Consider the following 26,998-nt stretch of genomic DNA (forward strand, 5'->3'; position numbering starts at 1 on the left):
ATGAAACCATCACATCTCGGTCACCCAGAGTAAGAAACAAGCCTTTCTCCCCATGCCAGCCATGGTGAGGCAGGTGGGTGTCTGACTCCTCTCCCAGAACAAGATGGTGCTGTAGCCAGTCTCCAGGTTGACCCCCAACAATCCTTCCTTCCATGCCCTGTGTAGTCCCCATCCACACGGAACAGATGGGCCTGTGTAACCTACAGGATACTGTGGAGAAGATAGTGGGGGACTTCAAAGCTAGATGACAGAAGGATTGCCTGTCCTGAGGGAAACAAGCCTCAATGATGTGAGGAAACTCAAGCAGTCCTACGAAGAGGTCACTGTGGCAAGAAAGCAAGGCTTCCTGCCAGCAGCCGTGTGAGTGCGCCATCCCAGGAGATAATTCGTCCCCCTGAAGCCTTCTGTATCCTGGCTGATAACCTGACAGCCATCTCCCTAGGGACCCAAGTCAAAATCCTATAGCCAAGCAGCCCCCACACCCCTGACCCTCAGAAAATGCATCATAAATGCTTATTGTCGCTTTTAAGCCACTCAGTTTGGGAATGATTTGTTAGGCAGCAGTTGGTAACAGATACAGATGGCTCCTGTTTGTTAATGACAGTTCCCCAGAGCAAGGGCAGCTGTGGGTGATCAGCAGCCAGGACACAGCAGCCAGGAGGCTGGAAGAATAACCAGGTGAAGGGATTGGAGCAGGGACTCTGCAGCATCGACTACCTTAGTTACCTCTCAAGTTCAATGTTCCCACTGAACCTCTCCTACTATTTACAGAGCGTCATGTCATGAACTTAATTGTGACCTGGACACCTGTTCTTTTAAAAATGGTGGCTGGCAACAACTTAGAAGTCTAGACCTATTAAAAATATTCTTTAAAAGATAACAATATGTTCAGACAAAAAACAAAAGAAGTTGTGAGAATTCATCACCAGTAATAAGTAATGAAAGTTATAGTAAGCTAAAATGATTCATGATAGACACGTGGAACTGGAAAAAGAAAAGAGCACAGAAAGAATTAAACTACATGAAGAATTGTACATAAATATGGATTATTTTAAAATAACAACAACAATGTCTTCTGGGTTGTTAAAATGTTGTTTTTAGTAAGATCTGTTGACAAAACAGTATGAAAGATAGAAAGATAGTAACAGAGAGAAACTATTTTAAGATTCTTACGTTGTTTAATAAAGTGGTAAGAGTTCGCATTTAAAGTCTATGGTAAACCTAAAAATGCATATTGTGATCTCTATGATAGCCATTAGAAAGTAATAAACATACCCTGGCTGGTGTATTCAGTGGTTAGAGTGCTTGCCTGCTCACTGAATGGTAGTAGGTTGGTAGTTAAGGGCACATACCTGGATTTTGGATTTGATCTGGCCCCAATCAGGACACATGTTGGAAGCAACCAATCCATGTTTCTCTCACATTGATGTTTCTCTCTCAAACACATTCACCTTCCGTCCCTCTCCTCTACTCTCTCTCTAAAAATCAATGATTATTTTTGGGTGATGATTAACACAACAACAAAAGGGGGAAAAAAGATCATAAAGCTCTGAGGATAAAAAGAATAATAAATACCTATTAAACTCAAAATAAATAATTAAGCTCCATTCAGGAGTGGCAGTAAAAAAATCTGTAAAAATTGCCCAGCCTGTGTGGCTTAGTGGTTGAGCATTGACCTATGAACCAGGAGGTCATGGCACATGCAAGGTCAGGACACATGTCCAGGTTGTGGGCATTCTCTCCCTCTCCCTACCTTTCTGAAATCAATAATTTTAAAGAACTATAAAAAATTATATACTTAAGTGGGCTCTTTTGCAGTATCTATGGTTGCTCATTTTGTGTGGCATGAGACTGTCCTATGATATAGATTTATCCTGATTTGTAGGCAATGGCTAATGGTGGCCCTCTGGGTCAAGGGCATAAAAATAATGGGTTTGAAAGACTAATGACAAAGTGGTCTACCTGATAGCCAGAGAAGACACTTATAAAACTTTCCACTCATTTGAGCCCCTCATTATTCCTGAGACACTTTGTAACATTTTACCTGCATTGGCTTAGTTTTGCCAGTGAATAAACTATGTTACGTCTTGGCTTTGTTTTGTTTTTTCCAGTAATTTGGTTACTTTGGTGATCAAACAGACATGACCTTTAAGCTGGATTTTATTATTAAAAACACCCCATCCAAAGCGTTTTAGCAAACACAAGACATAATTGCTGATCACCGTAGATGTTTAGAGAGAAAAAGGGCAGGTGTTTTGCATGTAAAATGCTAATTCTTTTATGTAGTAGCAAATAGGCAGCAATAATCCTGATCTTTATCCAAAACTTATAGCCCATCTTAGGAGAGACTGGGGCAGTTAGGAGTACCCTCCAAAAGAAAAGAAACAAATTTCTCATTACAGAGAGTAAGCTATGTAAAATATTGAATTATCCATAACGTATTATTAGAAATGATTGTTTGAATTAATAATTGAATATAAAACTGTGAGTTTCAGTTTCAATACAAAACATGCACCGAGAATCTAGTATTTGCCAGGGCATACACTAGTCAAGTGAACACAAAAATAAATAAAATAATAGTTTCCCCCAGTTTTAAGAGTTTTTCAAGTAACTGCCAATTATTTAGCAAAGGGATACTAATGAAGGATGATTTAACATGTCCAATAATGATGGGCATAATGGTAGAAATGTGAGTTAGCTAAGCAAGACGCTCAATGTTGGATCATTTTTGAATGGACAGATAGCCATTTTCAATATTCCAGGTAAAAGGTATGAAAATTTCTTTCTATCAACCTTTTTTTCTTAGCAGAGTCTTAACCCCTAATAACATTTGTCACATCGTTCACATGTATACTCTTTTGGTCTTACATTGCCCTATATATAGCCAGTAGCTACATAGGATATTGACCAACACTAATTAAAATTAAATAAGTTAAAACTGCAATCTTCAGTCACACTAGCTACATTTACATTTTTAAAAATATTTTATAAGAATACTTTACCATGAGATATACCCTACTAACAAATTTACTAGTGTACATAACAGTACTGTTGACCATAGAGAGGGGGTAATGAGGAGTCACTAATCAACCCCCTAAAGTGTCAGTTCAGTAAGAGGAGTAAACCATATATGGTGATGGTGATCATATATGAGCCCAGGGCCTGCTGTATTTATTATAGAAAATGCCCCTTTCATAGAAATCTTTATTGACCTCAAAAGTTACAGCTATGTTCCTCAGTAATGGAGTAAGAAGGAACCATTGGATTTTAAAGGTAATCAATGTTTATCTTTTGTTTCCTCGAGAGTGTATTTTGTTCTACTTAACTGAATACATTCTATTCTGTTGTAAAATGAATGGCTTACTTTCTTTTCTCTTTCTGGTTGTAAAACAAATGTCTTACTTTCTTCTGTTGGCAAGTGTGTCTTCACCATTTCTTGTAGAGATCTTCATTCTAAGCTTCTCTTTACTCCCATCAAAAGAACAACGGGGGCTTTCGGTGGGTGATCTGATTGGATGACCACAGAGCTTATTTACCTTTCAACAGAAAATACATAGAAAAGACAGTTAGAAACTGTGCTCCTGCCTTTCTGAGAATGGCACGGTCAGAGTACAAAACAATGACATGTTCTTACTTACCCCTCCATGTTAATTTTCAAGACATATAGTATTTGTCAATTTTTCATACAGGGGACTCAAACTATGTGGAAACTGTGACAAATTCATGCTAAACACATTTATATAGTTTATATGTATACATGTTCAAAATACATAAATATCAATAAGCATGCAAAATAAAAGAACTATATTAATAAACTTGTCTGCTTGTATAAATAAGGTTACTTAACCAAAGTGGATATTATTTATGGTTTATATTCAAATGTTTGACTAATCACATATTTGTACTGATTTTTAAAATGAGAAAAAAAATGCCATTGAATATGTGGTCCATTTCTAAGTTCTAAGGGTAGTTTTCTTCATAAGGTCATTTCTCAGAAATGATAATGAATATGCTTATATGAAGATCTCATTTTGTAATAGTTCTATATCTTATTCCTCAATTGGGCTTGATTTTAAGGGTGTTATAATCCTCTTTTAAAAAATCATTTATCCAATTGGAAAATTCATGTGGTTTTTTTTTTACATATTTATTTAGCAAAGGTCTTTGTATAATTTACAAAATTATCATTGAAAAATTAAGTCAATAATTGAAGGCATGACAATGTAAAGTATCAAAAAGGCTCACTGATACTTTATGCAATTAAAGAGGCAGAGTAGTATAATTAGAAATATATAAAAGCATTGACTCATAATCAGGAGACTTTGGTTAGTATCCTAATTTTTCCTCCTTAAGTGCTGAGATCTTGAAAACAGAGGCAGAACTTCTTTGAACTTGATACCTTAATAGGTAAAATGAAACTTTTAGAGTGAATTATTCCAAAGTTCCTTAAAGTTCTAAATTTCTTTGATTTCCCATGCAATGAACATTAAAATCTTATGTACCAAGTCATTTATTTAACCCATATTTATTTTGTTTCTAGTATTTGCAAAGAATATGTATTAGGTATTATCTATAACTAGAGGCCTGCTGCATGAAAGTTGTGCAGGGGGAGGGTCCTTTCAGCCCAGCCTGCACTCTCTCCAATCCAGGACCCTTTGGGGGATGTCTGATTGCTGGTTCAGGCCCCATCCCAGGGATTAGGCCAAAAGAGCAGTCATATATCTCTCTCACAATCCTGGACTGCTGGCTCCTAATTGCTTACCCCCCTGCCAGCCTGGTTGCCCTTAACTGCCCCCTTGTTGTCCTGCTCCCCCCCAATTGACACCCTGTTGGTCTGCTTTCCCCCAAATGTCCCCCATCAGCCTAATTGCCCCCAATTACCCCCCTGCTGGCCTGATTGCCCCCAACTATCCCCCTGCTGGCTTGCTTGCCCCCAACTAATCCCCTTGCTGTCCCTACTTACTCCCTGCCAGTCTGCTTGTCTCCAACTGTTCCTCCCTGCCAGCCTGATCGCCTCTAACCTCCTCTGCCTCCGCCCCACCACCATTGCTTTGTCCAGAAAGACATCTGGAAGATCTACTGGTCTAATTAGCATATTGCACTTATTACCTATACTAATAAAAGGTTAATATGCTAATTAGACCAGACAGATGAACAACCTTCACACGTTCTTCTGGACAACCTTCTGGACAAAGCCTGGGCTGTGAGGGCCAAGGCAAGCCGCCACATCTGTGAGGGCTGAGCCCCTTGCACGAATTTTATGCATAGGGCCTCTAGTCTATATATATAAACGCCTAATGGACCAAATGATCATTCAACCAGTCATTATGATGTGAACCAACTACAGGGGGCAGATGCTCAATGCAGGAGATACCCCCTGGTGGTCAGTGTGCTCCCACAGTCAACCTCCCTTGGCCAGTTAACCTCTCACAGTCCCTCCCCCCCAGCCAGCCGGCCTTGATCAGCCCTGATTGGGACTAGGCAAGATAGCCCTGATCCACCCCTATCACTAGCCAAGCTGAGAGACCCCCACCCAGCCTCTAAAGATAAAAGATCAGAAATCAAAATTTCCTCCTAAAAGAGCTGATAATTCAGATGGAAAGAAAAAAAAATCCTTCCAAATATCAAAATGCCAGTTGTATCAAAAGAGTGGAACAGACAAGGTGTTATGGCATCTGGAAAAAGGTGGGATCATTTATAGTTCAGGGTAATGGTGAAGAAAAACATCAGGATAGATGCTATGGGAAAGACTACTCCACCGGGATGTAACTTGGAGCAGCCATTTTCCCTCAATATGCTGAGGTTTATTTCAATTCAACCAACTTATAAATATATAAATATCCACTGAACCTCTATTCTGGGAGATAACAGAGATACATACAAGTCTACATGAATAAAGTGTCATTAGTATTCACAGTTAAGAGGAAAGCCAGACATGTAGTATACTAGTAGTAATTGTGATTCAACATGATAAGATCAATCAAAGAAACACACAGAAGCAATACTGCAACACTTAAAAAATAGACAGATTAACTCTATTTGGGATGCTCAGGAAAGAGCTTCAGGAGGTCATGTCTAAACAGCAGTTAAAAGATGAAATAAAAAAAATAGGATATGAAAAGGGAGTATGAAGAAAAATGTAGTCACAAATTTGGGGCAATAGCATACACTCACACATACAGAACTTAGAGGAGAAATTGAGCATAATACTGTGAGAGGGAGCAAGAGGCTCTATCTCAGCCCACAATGGGAAGAGTGAGATCTGAAAAAAAATAAAAGAAAAAAATAAAAGATGAATTGGGAATTTCTCAGATGAACAAAGCAGGGAAAAGATTCCAAGAGAGAATGGAAAAGCAAAGAGAGGTGTACAACTTACTATGTTCACATATAATAGAACAAAAAGTACATAATTCAAGAAAGTGGTACAAGAGGTAAGACATTAAAATGTTGTGATATGTATGATGATGGTTATTAACTAGACTTATTGTGGTGATCATTCTGTAATACATACAAATATTGAATCATTATGTTGTACACCTGAAACTAATATAATGTTAAGTGTCAATTATATCTCAATATTTGAAAAAGCCATGTCTTGGATACCATGCTAAAAAAAGAAAAAGAAAAAAAATTGCTTCAGCAAATGAAGAGCAAAGAAAAGTTCCCAAGCAGGAAAATGGTAGCTTAATATTTTCACAAGAGAAAGATCTTCACAACAGGAGTATGCAGGGAGGGAGTTCACGGCTTGGATGGGCCTGGAGAGCATTATGCTAAGTGAGAGAAGCTGGTAAGAGAAAGATAAATATCACATGCTCTCACTCATTTGTGGAATATAATGAAAAACATAAACTAGTGAACAAAAATAGAGCCAGAGTCATAGAAGCATGGAACAGACTGTCCAACCTAAGAGGAAAGACAGTAGAGTAAGGGCTTGGGGAGGGAGGGTGAGTTGTACGAGATCAACCAAAGGACTTGTATGCAGGAATATGAGCATAACCAATTGACACAGACAGTAGGGTGGGTAAAGGCATGTGCTGGGGGTTAGGAATGGCCAGGGAGAGATCAATGGGGGGAAAGGAGATTTGTGCAATACTTTAAATAATAAAGAATTTAAATAAAATAAATAAAATCTTATATAGTATTTGAATAAAGAAAACTTTGGGAGGAAACAAAAAACAAAAAAACAAAAACAAAAATAGGTTCCTGCAGAAAACACTGGAGAATTGCTGAGCCCAAAGGCAGTGACAGAACAGGTGAAAAGGAAGAAGCAGATATAAGTACACAGGAGGAAAAGGTAGTGGCATAGAGATTGACTAGATATATCATGTTGTCAGAACAATGAATAATGATGAAAAATCCTGAGAGGTAAGTGCAAGAAAACATAAGGCTGACAGAGAAAATAAATGAAAATTCAGTTTTCCTGGAAAGAAGGGCATGAAGGATAATAGCAAAATAATATTCTATTTGAATGATAGGTTGAAGATCTTCAAGCTAATAAGTTTTATTTATTAGACAAAAGCCTCTGCTGGCTGTTGGATGGAAAAGTAAAATACTAGAGCTGATATTTAGCAAGTGAATAGGACAGCACTTTATAAGCTGAATGAGAGAGAGAGAGAGAGAAAGAGAGAGAGAGAGAGAGAGAGAGAGAGAGAGAGAGAGAGAGAGAGAGAGAGAGAGACCTATTACAGGCAGGTAGATGAATACACCCCTAAAGCAGTCCTATGAAAAAAAATATTTTTCTGAACTACAGTAGTGACACTGCCTGTGAAGAGATACTGTGTGGCTCAGCTGGTTGAGCACCATCCTGTGCACGGAAAGATCATCATTTCTATTCCACTCAGGGCACATGCCCAGGTTGCAGGCCCAATTCCAGTAGGTGGCATGCAGTGAAATGAAAGATTAAGCTGTAAAAAGACATAAAGAACACTTAAATACTCATTACGAAGTAAAACAAGCTAAGCTGAAAAGCCTACATTTTTTTTGTATGATACCAACTATATGACATTCTGAACAAGGCAAAATCATGGAGATAGTACAAATATCAGTTGTTGCCAGGGATGGGGATGGGAGGAAAATGAAGAGGCCGAGCACAGAGGATTTGTAGTGTAGAGCAGTAAAACTATTCTGTATGATACTATAATGGTGGAGACATGTCTTTATACATTTGTCCAAACCCATAGAATGTACCGAAAATGAACTATGGACTCTGAGTGATAATGATGTGTCAATCAATGTAGGTTCATCAATCATAAGAAATGTATCACTCTGGTGGAGGATACATTAACGGGTGAGGGTTATCCATATGAGTGTGTGTGTGTGTGGGGGGGGGGGCAAAGGCTAGATGGGAAATCCTTGTACTTTCAGCTCAATTTTGATATGAACCTAAAACTGCTCTAAAAAAAAAGTCTATTTTGAAAAATAAGATCAACAGAGTTTAACAAATTACTGAAAGTGAGAAGTTAAGGAAGTGTAAGGTCGAGGTGTTAAAAGGCTCAAAGTGAATTTCCAATCATGGAAGCTGAAAAATAGTGAGAAAAGACTGTAAATATATTAGCAAGGTGCTAAAATGGTCATAAAAAGGAAGTAAAGTATCTTCATTTTCAACAACTCCTCGTAACAAGAAACAAGGAAAGATGATATAAGTTGACAGAGGAAATCTCAATAGTAACATTATTTAGTGAAGCTCCAGGATATTTAGAAATGGAAGAAGAGTAAAAGGGAAACACTGCAGTCACGGTCCAATGTGACTAGCCATGGGCTCTAGAGAAGTTACAGAACTTCTTTAAATGCCAACTTTCTCATCCTTGAAACTTGAGAGAATAAAGCACTTTGCAGTTATGAGTTAAGGGAGATCCTATGTCACCCTATCCCTTCCATGCTGGACCTATCACCATACCTGCTACTAAACATGTTTCCCTGGAAGGCAGATGGAGAGCTGAAAATGCCTCATAAGATCTTTATTCCCTAAACATAGTGGTTGCTTAAAAATAAATTATGTAAATTTATAATTAAATAAGTTTTATTTAAGTATAAAGGAAAAGATCTATATTTCCATTATCATCTTTTAACTTGTACTTATTTTGACAAATACAAAAGAAAATGTACAAGCCATAGAGATATAGTAAGTTATGTTTGGTCATATCCAAAGGTACAAGCACGTATAGCAGATTCCAATGAATACAAATAAATTTCAAAGCCCTTCTATTTGTTGACTCGCTATCAGGGAACTCTACTTCACTCTTGACTGAAAAGGAATGGAAAACCATCTGTTACTGGCATATTAGCCTTGCACCTTGGCTCCCCTGAGGTGAGCTGATGTGGGTGGCACATTTCAATAACTAGCACCTTCTTGCTATTGATAAAACCCTCACACTTAACTTTGACAGTTTTTCATCGTTGACTTATACTGCAATTTCCTCCTTTTTCTCCTCCCTGGTCTCAACTGTTCTCCCCTGCAATCAGTCTGAAATGTCTTGGGGGGAAAAAATATTTTCCTCCCTAATGCTTATTTGCTCCTGCCATAAATTCCATCTCTGGCTTCCCACTGATTCTAAGTTGCCATCTCACCTTGAAATGACTCCTACAGTTGCGCCAAACTCATATCATTTCTCCCACTCTGGTCATATTTTGGTCCCAACAACTTCTTGTCACTTAGTATCCAAAAGTATAAACTTCTCTTGCAGCCTCTGTGTGTCTATCCACTCAGTCTTACTCAAATCTTCAAATATTGAAAGCTTTTAGTTAATAATCTCAAAAAGCTTTGCAAAGAACATTGGTTAGTTTATTTTCACTGAACTTCCATAATCACAACCTCCATTTATTTGGCAATGTTTTTAAAAAATGTTTATTAATAATAAAAAATGTAAAAAAAAATGTTGATACTATTACCAATTGAAAAGCAACAAATGTGGAGGAATTATGAGTGTTTATTAAACAACCCGGTTTGGAAAATAAGGCAAAGGTGGACTCTACATCACTGTGTATGTAGGTTGCTTTCCTACAGGCCATAGTTAGGTGGTTTGGTGTCTGTTAGACAGGCATGAGCAGAGCAGGAATGATGGGCCAAGTATAGAAACTCACCAGGGCAGAAAGCACTGAAGCATCCATCTTTTAAGAAAACTGCTGTTTGAAATTTTAACATTGCTATTTGGCTTCTGTGGATTTAACTTTCCCAGACAAGGTCATCAGTGCTGGCGCCAGGCCAGGCCTCTGGTTGAGGTCTCAAGGCCCCAGTACACACTGGCTCTTTAAGAACTTGCAAAAGGGGGCTGGAAACACTCCATATTTGGGAGACAAAGAGGGTAAGATCATATAAATAGGGAGAATTCCTGCATGTTGGGGCCCAGAATTTGAGACACATTTCCCTCTGGACCAGTGCACATAATAAATGTAAATCCATCTCTCTAAGTATTGCTTTGTTCTTCTTTGGTTTTCTGTAACAGCCCTGGATGCCTACCAAGGGGTAAAACTAGGAAAACAAGAAGCTTGTCCCCAGGGTAACCTACCTTCCCCATATGGTTTGGACCCCTGATCTTTCAGATCTCTGGTCAGGAGGTTAAGACCCCCCCCCTGATCTTTCCTCCCTAAAGATAACATCTAGGCTTCAGTTGTATTTCAGTTCGAGGCCCAGAAAAGCAGCAACACCAGACAAGTGATAGCTTGGCTGCCTTAGGACCAGCTACATTGACTAATGGCCTCCTGCTGGCACCAACTAATCAGTGGAAACCAGGACCCTGAAAGAGCACACCTGACAAGCTGATGAATATTCTATTAAGACCCTCCTCTGAGAGCTCCCCTAAGATATCCACCTGCAAGAGAGAGATGAATGTTCTCAGGACAAAGGACCCAGTGCATGCTCTCCCTCCAAGGAGCATGCCCACTCCAGTCCCTTCCCTTTTTCCTTTTTCTCTTAACATTTAGGGGACCCCTTGAGACTTGCAGCCAGAGAAGGAATGGGCAGCGACAGTTCATTCTTGGGATTAGGAATAAAAAATCTCTAACCACAAATCAGAATAAGACTAACTTTTCCAGACACACATAAAATCCATGATTTTAATTTTATTCTACTGGGAACTTCAGAAAGTAGGCTGGGCCAAATGATAGGGTGAGGGGTGCTTAAGTGCCAGGTTCATGAAGTTTACATTTTATTTTGCAGACTATCCTATCTAATAAAAGAGTAATATGCAAATTGACAGTTAGTCCCAAGACACAAGATGGCTGCCCCCATGTGGACACAAGATGGCCACCACAAAATGGCTGGCAGGGGAGGGTAGTGAACATGCTGGGAGTGAACATGCTGGCAGAGGAGAGCAGTTGGGGGGCAATGGAGGGCAGTTAGGGGGGACCCAGGCTTTCAGGGGAGCGCAGTTGGGAGGGACCAGGTAAGCAGGGGAGGGAAGTTGAAGGTGATCAGGCCAGCAAGGGAGGGCAGTTAGGAGGGACCCAGGCCTGCAGGGGAGGACAGTAGGGGAAGAACCAGGCCTTTAGGGGAGGGCAATTGGAGGGGACCAGGCCTGCAGAGAAGGGCAGTTGGGGGGACCAGGCCTGCAGGGGAAAACAGTTGGGAGGGGGGGTACCTAGGCCTGCAGGGGAGGACAGTTGGGAGGACCATGCCAACAGAGGAGAGCAGTTTGGGAGGACCAGGTCTGCAAGAGAGGGCAGTTGGGGCAATCAGGCCAGCAGGAGAGCAGAGAGGGGAGACCAGGCCAGCAGAGGAGGGCAGTTGTGGAAGGACCAGGTCTGTAGAGGAGGACAGTTGGGGGAGGGGGGCACCCAGGCATGCAAGGAAGGGCAGTTGGGGGGGGGGGAACCAGGACTGTAGGGGAGGGCAGTTGGGGGGGCACAGGCCTGCAAGGGAGGGCAGGTAAGGGTTACCAGGCCAGCAGGGGAGGGCAGTTAGGGGTGACCAGACCAGCAAAGGAGGGCAGTTAAGGGAAATTGGCTTGCTGGGGAGCAGTTAGGAGTCAATCAGGCTGGCTGTGAAGTGGATAGGTGGTGATCAGGCTGGCAGGCAGAAGCAGTTAGGGGCAATCAGGCAGAGGCAGGCAAGTAGTTGGGAGTCAGCAGTCTTGAATTGTGATCAGGCCCACTGGGATCAGGCCTAACAGGGCAGTCAGACATCCCTCAAAGGATCCCAGATTGGAGGGGGTACAGGCTGGGCTGAGGGACATTCCCCACCCAATGCATGAATTTCATGCGCTGGGCCTCTAGTGTAATTTATTTATTCATGATTAGTAAGCAAAGGAATGGCATGATCAGAGCCTTGTTTTGGGGAAGAGCAAGTAGACAAAGACATTTCCCATTGGTAAGACATTTCCCATCTATATTAGAATAAACTCAAAAAGATCCCATAAAATCAGAGAGAAAGCTCTTTTTATGAGTAAATTGAATGAGATTTAGCTACTGGTTGATTCACTATAAGAGGCAAAAGAGAAATAACTAAAGTTGTTAGCAGTTTTGAATCTTGTAATCAATGAGAGTAAAGACCCAATAACTGATATGTAGAAGATAGAAGATGGAATAAATATACTGTTTTGGTTTATTTGTTCCTTATATTTCATTTAGAATTTTGATTTGGAGGGAAGCCTAAAAGATAATATTAAATGATGGTTTGAAGATTAAAAAGAAAGTTAATGATTAGAATCACCTGCATAGAGCCAATAGTTAAAGTCTTGAAACTGAAGAAATTATAAAATATATATAAAATAAAAAAGGCCAGAAAGAAAATCTTTCAGAGGCAAGGGAAAAAGAACTCAAATTTAAAAATAAGAACAAAGAAGAGGAACTAAAAATAAGGAAGAAGAGAAGGGAATGATAAAGGGAACAAAAGGAAGGAAGGAAGGAAGAAAGGAAGGATTTTAGACTAACAGAGTTGGAAGTTATAGAGAAGATATTTGAAAACCAAAGCAGAAAAATATCTTTGCTAAGACTACATCTCATCAGTGGAAGAGTCTATTTACTTTTATTTTTTGTTTTGATAGGGTGTTAACAGTAGCATTTATCTCTTGGCAATTCATTTGATTTGTTTATGAATACATATTTCGTCAGCATTAGGGAAGTGAATTACAACTAGACATCTGGTGTTATCAGCATAACTCTGCTTAATTTTAAACAAACCCATTGGTGTGAGTCTTTTTCTTTTAAAAACGACTTGCTGTATTGACCGAGAAAAGAATGTATGTATGTATATATGTGCATCAGAATGTTATTTTTATTGTTTTCATCTTTCTTTATTTTTCTTTATTGATTAAGGTATTACACATGTATCCTTATTCCTCCATTGCCTCCTCCATCCCCCACTCATGCCCTCACCTCCCTGGTGTCTGTGCCCATTGGTTAGGCTTATATGCATCCATACAAGTCCTTTGGTTGACCTCTCCCCTTTACCAACACCCTTTTTGTTTTGTTTTTGTCTTTGATTTTTAAATATATTTTTATTGCTTCAAGAGAGTAACGGAGAGGGATGGAGATATAGAAACATTAATGATGAGAGAGAATCATTGACCAGCTGAATCCTGCATGCCCCCTACTGGGAATCTTAACCCACAACCCAGGCATGTGCCCTTGACCAAAATTGAAGGCACCCTTCAGTCCTCAGGCCAACGCTTATTCACTGAGCCAAAATGGCTAGGGTGAGTCTATTTACTTTTGATTGGGTGCTTTCTTTTTAAGGCTTATTGGTGGTCTTACTATTCATATATTCATATTTATTATGAGGGATTCACATTATGTAATTCCTGGTACCTAAGTATTCTACATGAATAGAATAATTTGGATTGAAAATGATCTAGATATAAAAATAGAAAATAGAATCCCATTTTCCCTACAAATGTGGAAGTGGATGAGAGGAACACAGCAGTTATTACCTTGAAGATTCCAGAGGACTAATAAAGATGGGGAGAAAATAAGAATTACAGAGATACTAGATAACTTGATTTCTGGTTTTGGGAGGAAAACCAGAATAACTGAATTATGAAAAGAACTCCAAGTCCCAATTTTATGAGATAGCAATGGAACAATTTTCTCTCTTCTACAAAATCCAAATAACATTGTAGAAAAGGATATGTGGCAACTTCCTCATCTAAAAACTATCACAACAAAATAATTTGGCCTAATCAAATACCTGATTAACAGAATTACAAACGCAAAGCTGTGTCAGGTTTCACTATAAATTTTACAATTACTTTATTTACATATTCTGAATGTATGAATCCTCAATATTTTCTCCAAAACATTAGATTTTTAATATTAAAGTGCTAGTGATTTATATTTGCACCTGAAATCCATGGTACAAATTAAAACCTCCCTTATCCACATAAATCTTTGAAACTGCATATTAAGATATTTAGAGAATAAGTGATATTTTTAAAGGGTATTTTACAAATATCCCTTAAAGGTTGTTATCAAATGTTAATATCACCTTCTTCAGTGCTTTACACTTGGGAGGCAATTGATAAATATTGGCTTTAATGATGATGTCATAACTGCATATTGAATACCTGTGATGGTTAATTTGATGTATCACCTTGACAGGTCTCAGGGTGCCCAGATTAAACATTATTTCTGCATGTGTCTGTGAAGGTGCTTTCAGATCAGGTTAGCATTTGAATCAGTGGACTCAGTAGACTGTCTTCCCCAATGTGAGAGGGCATCATCTAGCTAGCCCATGGCCGGCAAACTGTGGCTCTCGAGCCACATGAGGCTCTTTGGCCCCTCTAGTGTGGCTCTTCCACAAAATACCACAGCCTGGGCAAGTCTATTTTGAAGAAGTGGCATTAGAAGAAGTTTATGTTTAAAAAATGTGGCTTTCAAAAGAAATTTCAATCACTGTACTGTTGATATCTGGCTCTCTTGACTAATGAGTTTGCTGACTACTGATCTAAGCCACTGAGGGCCTGAACTGGGATGTGTCTTCTCTTCTGCTCTCAAGACCGAGATTCATGCCATCAGCACCCCTGGTTCCCAGGCCTTCAAACTCACACTGGGTATACCTGGGTCTCCAGCTTGAGATAGCCAATCGTGGGACTTCTCATGTGAACCAATTCCTCATAACAAATATCTTTATACTCTGATATCGATATAGATATATTGATGATATGTCTCCTATTCTGTTTCTCTGGAAAATTCTGACTAATGCAATGCCCAAATCAGGCTTGTTATTAACAACATCAATAGTTGTGTTTTTTTTGTAGCTTAAAAATACTTTGATACATAAACTAAATGACTGTAAAATCATGCAATTAATAAAAGGAGGAAGCAGATATGAAAAAAAACTCATGAAAACATTAGAAAAGTCCTCTTTAATCTCCCTGATGTTATCAAATATATTAATGTTCTTCACATGTCACAGTGTTTTGTCTAAAAAAATATATCTATCTTCTAATCCTATAGATACATATCACAGTGTCCTCCTATATCATAACAGGGATTCAACATTTGAATCAGGTAGATTCCACCCAAAACATGATCCTAGTATATGCTTCAATATAATGCAACATATACTTCAATGAAATTATAATACTCTGAATGAATACTGATAAACTATTAAACAATATTAATTGAACACAATGATATAATAGAAATATATGACCAAGAGGTAAAATCCAGCAAAATTGAACTTTAAGGAGCCACTATAAAATATATTCTAAAAATTTCCATTAGCAAGCCAGAATGTTTCCCCATTCAAAGTTATTTTTGGTTAGAAAAATCAATATCAGGATGACTAGAATTCTGGCATAGTGATAGTATATTATTTTAAAAGCTTCTGTTAAGTTTGTATTAAGGGAAATAAAAAATAAGTGATTTCAGAATATCACACTCAGAATATGGAATAAACACCATTCAAATAATGCACATGCTACTTAGAAATTCAAATTACAAGTAATCCCATAAGCCAGCTATGGGAAAAAATATAGCAGTGAAACCCATAACACCACTTTTAAAACACTAGAACATTCTTGTGTTGCAACAAGGAATATTATTATAATAGGTTATAAATTATTAAGGCTCTATGAAGCACTGCCTTTAAATACTGTATAAGTTATACATAGGATAATTCTAAATTTGTACAAAGTGCCCAGTTCTTGCAGGGGGGAAAGCAAATAAAACTCGTTAAAGTAAAATAGGGGAGAAAATACCTACTGTCCCCACTTTGCAAGGCTGGAGATATGTTTACGTATTATGTTTATGTAATTGGCAAAGAGTAAACAGACTTTTAAAAAAGTGTTTACTTGATAGAGTAACTTTAAAAGGGGGGGGCATCAGTAATACTTTCAACAATAATGATGAAAATAAATTATAAGTGTTTTCTTAGAGCAACAGAATGTCTGGACTCGGGAGATTAGTTTCTCTCTGTCTTTCCTTTTCATTTTCCAGAAGTTGCATCTGCATATGCATTTCTGTAGCTACCTTCATAAAGGTTGCCACTCTAATTCATTTTATATTTAAAATTAAAGGAGGAGAAGAGGAGGAGGAAAGGAGGACAGGGAGAAGCAAAAATATTTTTACAATCTTGACTTTGGCCCACAGAAAACAAGAGTTTGATTCTGCATTACTATTTTCACACACCTGCAAATCAAACCACCAGAGGGAGCTTCTGCATTTCAATTCTATTCATAATCATTAATTAAACTTAATATGGGTCCATTTTAAATCATTTAGCTCAAGATTCCTGGAGAAAAATCCAACTTGAAAGCTGAAGTAAAAAATGTTTAGATATAAGAAATATTCATAAAAATCCACTTTTTAATGTAAAACTACTCTGACTGGTGTTGCAGTGCCAATGTGATCAAATGAGAAAAGCAAAAGCAGCCCAGAATTGTGAACTAGTTTATTCTGAATTGTTTTATAGTCAGGGATAGGGAGAGACTAAAAATTGACACAGTTAATCAGTTATTTCTCATCTTTCTCTTTCTGCTCTTTTCTTTCTTACTTCTTTCTTCCCTCCATCCTTTCCTTCCTTCCTTCCACCCTTTTACTTTTTTTCCTTCCTTCTTATCTTTCTTGTTTCCAATTAGTTCCACATTAGTTTAGAAAGTTCCCAGGACTAAAGTCAAAATATGTATTTTAGTCCTTGTTTTTAACTACAGATAGCAAGGTCAATCAATAATTTGAATACCTGTGGTTTGAAGGACATGATTCTAAGATATGGGAATGCAATGAGCCCACTCTCAGTTAAAATATATATATGTGTACACACACACACACACACACACGCACACATACACCATCTGGGGAAACTAAAAATAGAAGATTAAATATATTATGTCTTAAAGAATGTTACTCAGTTAAAAATAGATAACTGATCATAATGGGTAGGATGAGCAGTTTTTGAGAATGGATTAAATATAATGATTGAGAGAACCAGTAAATTCTGGAATGACTTCTGGTAATTTTAGGCTGAAGCATTTGGGTAAATAGAAGCATCTGAGATAGAGAAGAATGAATTTGGGAAGAAAAATAAAAGTCTCTTCGGAAATGTTTGGCTTTTGTGAGTATGACTATGAGTAATGCAAGAAAATCTATCTAGTAGGCTAGAAGTTATATGAGCTGAAAATAAAGGTTGAGGTCAGGCAAGATACATAAATGTGGTTGTCAACGTTTACTTGGAAATGGGTGCAGATGGAGGAGAGAGCTGAAGACTATAGATGGTTACTCTAACATTTACAAGTGGAGGCAAAGAAAAGTTGGAAAAGATTCTGAGAAGTTTTCAGAGAAGAGGAATCTTATGAGAGTGAACTACCTCAAAAATACAAATGAAGATGGTGTTTTTTAAAAATAGGAAGTGATCAAATATATCCAAACTGACTAACAGTCATGTAAAATAGGATAAAAATTATTTTATGAGAAATAAGAGTTATGAAAGTGTAGTTTATTTGGAGAAGTTTGGCAAAAGCATAGTGATTGGTGGAAGTACATGAGATAAAAAGAAATAAGAAAGCAAAGACTGAAAATTCACAAATCTTCCACAGAGTTTGGTAGCGAAGGAGAGCAAATTTATGAGGCAGAGCTTAGAGCTTAGAGAAGGCATGGAGTCAAGTCAATTTTGTTTTGTTTTATGACAGTAGCTATTACAACACAATTGCACGTTTAATGGTAGAGATCCTGTTTCAGATCATTTGATCCAAGAGGGTTCTATTATAAAACAAGTGAGATATTTTTCAAGGTGTGTGAGTGCCACCATGGAGACTTCATTTAAACAAATAACCTGAACTCCTGCAATTATCCATAACTAATGAGAATTATGTTCACGTGCATTGCAGAAGCTAGATCTCGGTAAGGAGAGAAATAAGGGAAGAGAGTAAATATGTGGAACACTTCCATAATATAAAATAATTTTTGGATTAGAAATACAAGAATTAGTGAGCTGGAATGATAAGTGATGACTAGGAGATATATAAAATGCATATTTCAGAGATGGTGCAAGTACTGGTGATGAACTTTAAGCAAATTTTTAAGCTCTGCTCATATTTTGATTTTGTAAAAATAGACATACATAGTGCAGCAGTAGGAATTTTGTAAAATTCTCTATATACATATGGATTTTTTCTCTTTAAAGAAATTTCTCTATAAAGAGTTTTTTATTGATAAGGGCAATAAAATCTAGAATTAGAACACATTTGCCAAATCTCTAATATCTTGTCTTTAAGGACTTTATAATATGGTTAGATAGGGAAGCTTTCCAATGACAAAAAATTAATTGATAAAGTTAACTTGAATACAGTACAAGCAATGTCTCTGTAGGGAGTATGCTATGTGTCAAAAAATATTATAAGCAGTAAGTTGCATTGGAGCCTGAAGAAAAAATCACTTGGAACCAGAGGCACCAGAGAAAGTTTTAGACAAATTTTAATTATTAAAAAGGCAAAAAAAAAAAAGGAATCCTATTCTGAGGTTGATGGGATTGGGATAAAACAGAATTCTAAACAGTAGATATTAACTTGGTTATACTAGTTATAACTGATTCAATTATGTTTTTCAATATGGTCTCTAGGGGGATGGGTTTCATTTTTCCTTATGTGATCATTGAGTTTGTGATATTTTAAACTCCGTGAGTTAGACAGTATAATATTCTACAATCTACAAGGTTCTGTTACAAAAAAAAAAGGAGGGCCACCTCGCCCATATAACTCCATATTCAGGTGGTGCAAAACCACAGGGAAGGAAAGAAAAGCAACTTGAAATCAAGTTTAAGATAGGGGTCATCCTCAGTAGGTATGGCTCAGTGGTTGAGCATCGACCTAGGAACCAGGAGGTCACAGTTCAATTCCTATGAATTGTTTGCAGCTTGATCCCCAATGTGAGGCATGCTGAAGGCAGCCAATCAATTATTCTCTCTGATTATTAATGTTTCTCCCTCTTACTTCCTCTCTAAAATCAATATATATATTGAATAGGGGCCATTGTTGCCTATCTTCCTCTCTGAAATCAACAAAAATATATTTTAAAAAAAGGATAGGGGCCATTGAAAAGCTAAATAATACCCCTAGAGACACACAAAATCAAAATTTGACCTTTTCATTATCGAGGGAATAAGAATCCTACATTGTAAAAGTAAATACTTTTCAAGGGAATAATTAGATAAAAATTTAAAAGAATAAATGAGTATGGCCACATATTCACCACTTTTTTTCAAAGCTGAAATTGTGTGAAGATGCTCCAGAAATGGCATGAGCTAGAGGTTTAAAAAGTTCAAAACAAAGTTATTCTTCTTTCATCAGGTTCAAAGTTTTCATGTTTTACTTCTCCCCTGCACAGACATTCCTATCACCCTAGAGTGAGCATTCATCAGCTTTCCCTTGGAAAGATGCAAGATCCTCCTTCTTAACATTCCTTCCAACACTCTCCCAACTCTAGTCCTCTCCCTTCCCTCCCAGACTGACATTCCAAAAGCACAGTTCCCACCACACTGCTTCTCTAACCCAAAGCCTTCTTGGTTCCTCCCATTCCCTACTGAGTACAAGCAAGCATTGCATGGGAATTTACAGCTGAAACTTGGCATTCCCCAGCACTCCCCTTTATGCGCTTTAGCTAAACTGTGTTACTCATAGTGTCTAAAGTTGCCCTCTACTTTTCAAAAAAAAAATTCTACTTTTCCTCTTGCCTAAATGTTATCATCATTCAAAGTTCCGTTAAAATATCATCTGTGAAATTAACTTTGATCTCTGTGTAGGACCATACCCCAAATGATGTAAGTTATATGCAAATGTACCAAGATTTGTTTTCAATGTTTATTATTTTTGTTCTGCCTTTATTTCTAACAATCGCATTTGATAAATGGGATTTTTGGCTGGGCTTAAGATAAATGTAGATGTAATATTAATACTGCCAGAGTATTTATCTACATAAAAGTTGAAATGGAAGCATTTTGTGCATTCATTAAGAGACTCATAGATTATCACAATTGTCTTGCTGTGCTCTCATGGAGATATGAAATGATAGTAATTTAAGATTCAATGAAAAATTGTAAATGCCCGAAATTAAATCTAATTCCATGTATTAATCAAGAAGTTCTACTGTGAAGTCAGGAAGTTATTTCAGTTCAACGAACATTTCTAGATACTTTATTAAGCACTGGGAGTATAAAGACATGAAAAAGATCCAGTAAATTCCCAGACAAGCTTCCAGTTTTTTTGTGTTTTTTTTTTGGGGGGGGGGGGGTGAGGGACACACCATGGAAGAATATTCAGGTCCCCATGGAGTTGAAGGAAAAGGGTGAAATACTTTAATCCAAAACATGAATATAAGGGAGGATAGATTGGGAAAAGGGAAATGAATAGAAGTGAAATCTAATGATATCATAGCACAGAGGATCTTAGACACCATGGCAAGGAATTTGGACACAAATAAGTCCAGGTGGAGCAGAGAAATCAATATGGAGGCAATTCTAATAGTCTAAGAAACACAGTCAAAAGGCCACATTTACTGTAGACTCATGGAAGAACTCATGTGTCCATCAAGACAATTTGTTTAGACTCTAGATATACCATGATGAACACAACAGACAGTCTCGGCCCTCTGGCACATACAATTCTATATAAAATATAAACAAAAAATCAAATAACTGCATGTGTCCAAAATGCTGTAAAAGAAAAGGTATGGTGTGACTGGCATATATAACAAAGTTAGCTCACCTTTCCTACAGAGGCCAGAAAATGCTTCCGAGAAAGTAGTATCTGAGACCAAAATGAAGAGTGGCATTGGAATTGTCTAGATAAGGTTGCGGGGTGGCAAGGGTCGGGGGAGAGGGATATACTTGAAGCTTAGTTCCAGAAAAACGTAACTGACAAGAATTGAGAGAGAAGACCACATGCTAATGGAATCAAGAGAACTCCAGAACAACTAGAGCAAAGATTTACTCAAAGCGGTATGAGTGGTAAAGTCCAGAAGTGCAAAGCTCTAAAGGTTAATATTGTATAAAGGTGTTTAGCTTTTATTCCAAGGCCAATAGGAAGTCACTGGAGAACGTTAAGCATAATCTATTTTATAACTCAGAAAGATTATTCCAACTTCTGTGTGGAGAATAGACTAGACATGCTAAATTAGTTATGAAAAGTGAGTTAATCTACAGTAATTTCCAATGGGGCAGCTGCATGCTCAGTTGGATACACCCAATGTCTTGCAGGCCTGGTACACTGAAAGCACTCAATACAAATTTGTTAAATGTTTGGATAAATGAATTATATTATCTCCTATTCATTTTCATCTACCCTGGAAATGTCATGAATGAGCAAAAATGGTTTTTCAAGATGTAAAAGTTTACTATCTGTGAGGAAAACAACACTTTTAATACATACGCAAATCTTTCTCTGAAACAAGTTGCAGCACTGATGATAAAATATCTCTAAAGACATTTTTTAGTGTGTCCTTTGGATGACAATGAGAAGACACATTGTCTCTTTGAGCTCCCAAAGCCACAAGAAGCATATGTCAACAAAAGAATGAAGCTATAAATGAAAAGTATTCACTGGAATATACTGGCTTACCATTTGTATGAGTCAATCTTCAAAATTATACATTATAACTTTTTATAACAGCTTTATTGTTATACAATTCATGTACCATCAAATTCACTCTTTTGAAATATGCAGTTTAGTGAGTTGTGCTATGTTGAGAGAAATGTATAACCCTCACTACTATGCAATTTTACAATATTTTTATTATTCCCTTCACAAAAATAATCCTATAGACATTAGCAGGAATTTCCACATTCCCCCATGCCCCAGCCTCCTGATAACCACTAATGTGCTTTCTGTCTCAATGGATTTGCTATTCTGGACAATTCACATGAACAGAATCATATAATATGTGGTCTTTATGACTTTTTCCACATACCATAATGTTTGCAAGTTCCAAACATATTATAGCATGTATCAGTAACTTATTCCTGTTTTATTGCCCAATAATATACCATTGTTTGGCTAAAAATGATTTCATTTATCCATCCTTCAGTTGAGGAATGCAAGTCATTTCTACTTTTTGGCTATTACGAATAAAGCTGCCATAAATGTTTATATGTGTTTTTTTTCATTTTTGTATTAAATTATCTTAGACATATACTGTGGTCTGGAATTGTTGGTCATATGGTAACTCTATATTTAACTTTATGTGGAACTACTAAACTGTTTTCCAAATGGCTGCAGCATTTTACAATCCCTTCAGCAATTCATGAATGTTCAAATGTATCTATAGCCTCAGCAAGGCTTGGTATTTTCAAATAGAGGCCCGGTGCATGAATTCATGCACCAATGGGGTCCAGTGGCCTGGCCTGCAGGATCTGGCGGAAATTGGCTCTCTGACATCTCTTGAGGGGTCCTGGATTGGGGGAGGGCATAGGCCAGGTCAAGGGACCCCATCAGTGCATAATCAGGGCCAGAGAGAGACATGGGAAGTTGGACAGCCAGAGAGGGACTGCGGGAGGGCTCCAGGGCGTATCTGACCCATCTTGCTCAGTCCTGATCAGCTGGACCCCAGCAACAAGCTAACCTACCAGTCAGTGTATCTGCACCCTGGTGGTCAGTTCATGTCATAGCCACTGGTCAACTAGTCGACTGTCTGCCCCCTGATGGGCAGTTCACATCATTGCAACTGGTTGACTGGTCAACTGACCCCTGGTTGTCAGTGCATGTAATAGCGAGTGGTTGAGTATCCTTAGCATATCATTAGCATATTATGCTTTGATTGGTTGAACGGATAACTGGACGACCAGACATTTAGCATATTAGGCTTTTATTTTATAGGATTGTTTATATTGTAACCATCCCAGGTGGTGTGAAATGGTATACTGTCTTGTGCTTTTGATTTGCATGACTAATGATGTAGAAAATCTTTTCTAGTGACTAATGATTGAGAACATCTTTTCATATGTTTTAGAAGCTATTTGTATACACCTTTGGAGAATGTCTATTAATCCTTTGCCCATTTTCATTAGGTTACTTTTAATTGATGTGTTATCTAATTGTATTAATTAGTACCTCCATGTAAACTTGATCTTGGAAAGTGTAATCCCTGGCAGGAATGTCTTCTTTCTGATTTAAATTGCTTCCAGTAATTTCATTGTGCTCTTGGAATTATACAATACTGCTAACATTTTTCAGTTTTCTACGTCTATGATGTTTTATTTTTAATTTGTGTATTTGTAACTACGGAATCAGCTCAAACTGGCCCTTTCCAGTTTCTAACAAGATACAGTTGTTCAGAGACAACAGATCAACACTGCAAGTCACACATCTGGAGTGTGTTCAGAAGAGAGAACTTTGACCTCCAGCTGCACCTGAAACTAAAGACTCACCCTTCTCATGAAACCAAAGGTCTGAGACATGATCAGAACTTTAGCCCCAAAACCCTGTCAGAGGAGGAAAGGTCCTTTATTCAGGAATATCCAGGACTGAAGCCCCTTATTGGGCCAAAATCCAAAGTCCTCCAATGTTTCCACATACTCTGCCCTGAATCCTGAACCACAGAGGCAGATTCGGGCTTTCTCCCCGTCTCCTTGTTGGGCTACCTTTCAAAGGTCTTTCCTTGTTGCAATACTTGATTCTTTAGTAATTGCTCTTACTCTTTTGGGCACATAAACTTGTGGATTCGATTACAATCGAAACTAGGGTTCTATTATTTTTGTCTTATGTATTGTTACACATTGATATCTGGCTCACTTCTAAGAGATATTCCTTATGAATGGCATCCTTTATTAATATAAAGTATGCTTCTTCATTTCTCATTTGTTTAATGTGTCTTTATGTTTTCTATTTTAATATAAAGTATGCTTCTTCATTTCTTATTTTTTTAATGTTTCTTTATGTTTTCTGTTTTTGTTGTTGCCTTGCATTTATTCTCTGAGAACAGTCAACTACTTCTCTGTTGGCATATTTAGGTCAGTTGACCCCAGGAAATATGACCCAAGGGTGGTCAGAGAGTCTACATATGCCTCAGGGGGGAAGAGGACGCCCCAAACCAGAGAAATGAGCAAGAGCTTAGGGCATTTTGAGTAATGAAAAATACATTCTATTGTTATTTGCTAAACTGGAAGATGATGGGTTTCGATGTTTTATTTGCTGGTTACCACCTGGTGACAGCCTGCCTGAGAAACAAACCAACATGGATAAAAGCTTCACTGAGAAGTAAAGAAGAATCAAGAATCCTGGTAACATTTATGAAGAATTAGATCAGGCCAGACATTCAGCTATCTGTACCATTTGATTTTTTATTTATGTTTATTTTTTAATATTTTAATTGAATTTTTAGAGAGAGTAAGGGAGAGGGAGAGGGAGAAATTTCAATGTAAGAGTGAGAAACATCAATGTGAGAGCATAACACCAAAACGGCTACCTCCAATATGCCCCCCACTGGTGATCAAGTTGAATGAAATCCTGATAAGGAATGGAACTGGCAACCTTTCAGTGCACAGGATGACACCCAACCAACTGAGCTACACTGGCAAGGGCCTATTTGACTTTTTAGTTATATGGTCTAATAGTCAACCCCTTCCTTAGGAGAGTTTAAATAACTTGAGTTTCTGTCACTTCCTATCCAAAAAAAAAATACTATCCAGAGCAACAGTTTCTCTAGTGCCTTTTTTTCTCAATGTGTTAGGTCAAAATATAATTTTCAAAAAAAATAATAAATATGACTCTGAAACTAATCTAAAATGAGCAGTTGTGAAAGATTTATTCAACTGGTACAATTCAATGAGGGAATAAGCAACACAAGAAAGCCATTTGAAAGGTGAATACCAGAGATTAGCATTACAGTCAATAAAAAAACAACCCTGAAATATTATTCCAATGTTTGATGTAAGATATAAAATTAATATTTTTAGGTAAATAAAATGGTAACTTTGCCATTTTCTCAGTCAGACAAAAATTAATTCAACAGGATAAAAATTTAATTCAACAGGACAAAAACTACTTGTAAATTGACATCTAATTTGACAGAGCATCATATAGCTCATATAGTAAGTACAATAAGTAAAAAGATGCCGAAACCGGTTTAGCTCAGTGGTAGAGCATCGGTCTGTGGACTGAAAGGTCCTAGGTTCGATTCCGGTCAGAGGCATGTATGTTGGTTGCGGGCACATCCCCGGTAGGGGGTGTGCAAGAGGCAGCTGGTCGATGTTTCTCTCTCATCGACATTTCTAGCTCTCTATCTCTCTCCCTTCCTCTCTGTAAAAAATCAATCAATAAAATATATATATATATATATATATATTTTTTTTTTAAATAGACACATATACTGAGAGATAACTCAGGTGGTTTCCACTATTAAATCATTGAAAGACAAATGTTTTACCTTCTTTTAATTCTTTGGATAATTTTCTCACTTTATTACTACTTTATTAAGGGGAGTTATAACTACATGATTTTTGGCACAATGGTAATTGTTGTTAGAGGATAAAGGTTTCCTATCCCTAGATCAAAACCTAAAGGTCACCTTAAAATATTTCACTTAGCATAATATCCTCTAGGTCCATGCTGACTATTGTCAAGAGGGTAAGTGTGTGGGAAGGGTAAGAAGAAATGTAATAAGCCTTGGGTAGGCTTTCTGCTCACTTCTATGTTTTTACATTTGTCAACTAAGGAAGAATTTTAAGAAGCTGGTGAAAAAGGTAAAGGTGAAGAAGTACAAGTACAAATTGTTAGTTACAAAATAAATAGAGATATAAAGTATATCATAGGGAAAATAGTCAATCTATATTATAAAGAAGTAATATTCAAATTAGGCCAGGTCTCTGTAGTGGGTCATGACCAGAGAGGAGGAGATTGCACACACAGGTGAGGCTCAAAGCAGAGATGAAACAGAAGTTGGGAGGCCTTCCTGAGCTGGCATGGTGGCTCAGGCCAGACAGCCCCAGAGCACACACAGGCAGGGGAGCCAGAGGACACTGTGGGTCAGGCTTGGGTCCCGGCACCACGTGGCACTGGACTGGACTCCCGTGGCACCCATCCAGCCTGACTCCCATGGTGGCCGGCACTGTGCGTGTCAGGCGCGGTCCTGGCTCCTCACAGGGTGCCTCCTTGCACAACAGGAGGCAGGGCACCTCCTCATGCTATTTCAATTGTGCACTGGGTCTCTAGTAATCTACACTAATAAGATAATGAGATACAAATTGACCATACCTTTGTGATGCCCTCCAGCTTATCAGGAGTGAGTATACAAATTAACCCAACAAAGTTGATGGGTTAATTTGCATATGCAGACACAGAGCAGCCAGGGACAGGGTGAGATGCAGGCATTCTACACTGCCCCAGCTGCTCTGGGCCTCTAGGCAGTGTGGGAAAGTAGAAAGGTGGCTCTGGCACCCTGGGTAAGGAAGGCCCATTCTTGCACGAATCTTCATACATCAGGCCTCTAATATTACAATAACTATGTATATAGTGCCAGGTGGGTACTTGAAATATGAGAGGAATTACTTCGTAACATGTATAATTATCTAAACACTATGCAGTACACTTGAAAGCACTAAAAATAATATTCAATGTAAACTGTAATTGAAACATTAAAT

The 26,998-nt window shown here is 37.9% G+C and overlaps 1 protein-coding gene across 3 annotated transcripts in view; it reads right to left on the minus strand.

The window, feature by feature from the left end:
• The window catches only part of GPC5 (glypican 5), a 1,228,272-nt gene that overhangs the window by 937,240 nt on the left and 264,034 nt on the right, over positions 1 to 26,998 (minus strand). For all 3 annotated transcript variants that reach the window (XM_084876722.1, XM_084876723.1, XM_084876724.1), the window contains exon 4: positions 3,403 to 3,536. In XM_084876722.1, the coding sequence (XP_084732848.1) occupies positions 3,403 to 3,536 (134 nt within the window). The remainder of the gene's footprint in view (positions 1 to 3,402; positions 3,537 to 26,998) is intronic.

Source organism: Pipistrellus hanaki (genome assembly GCF_964339955.1).
Source record: "Pipistrellus hanaki genome assembly, chromosome: 3".
In the NCBI taxonomy this organism is placed as follows: Eukaryota; Metazoa; Chordata; class Mammalia; order Chiroptera; family Vespertilionidae; genus Pipistrellus; species Pipistrellus hanaki.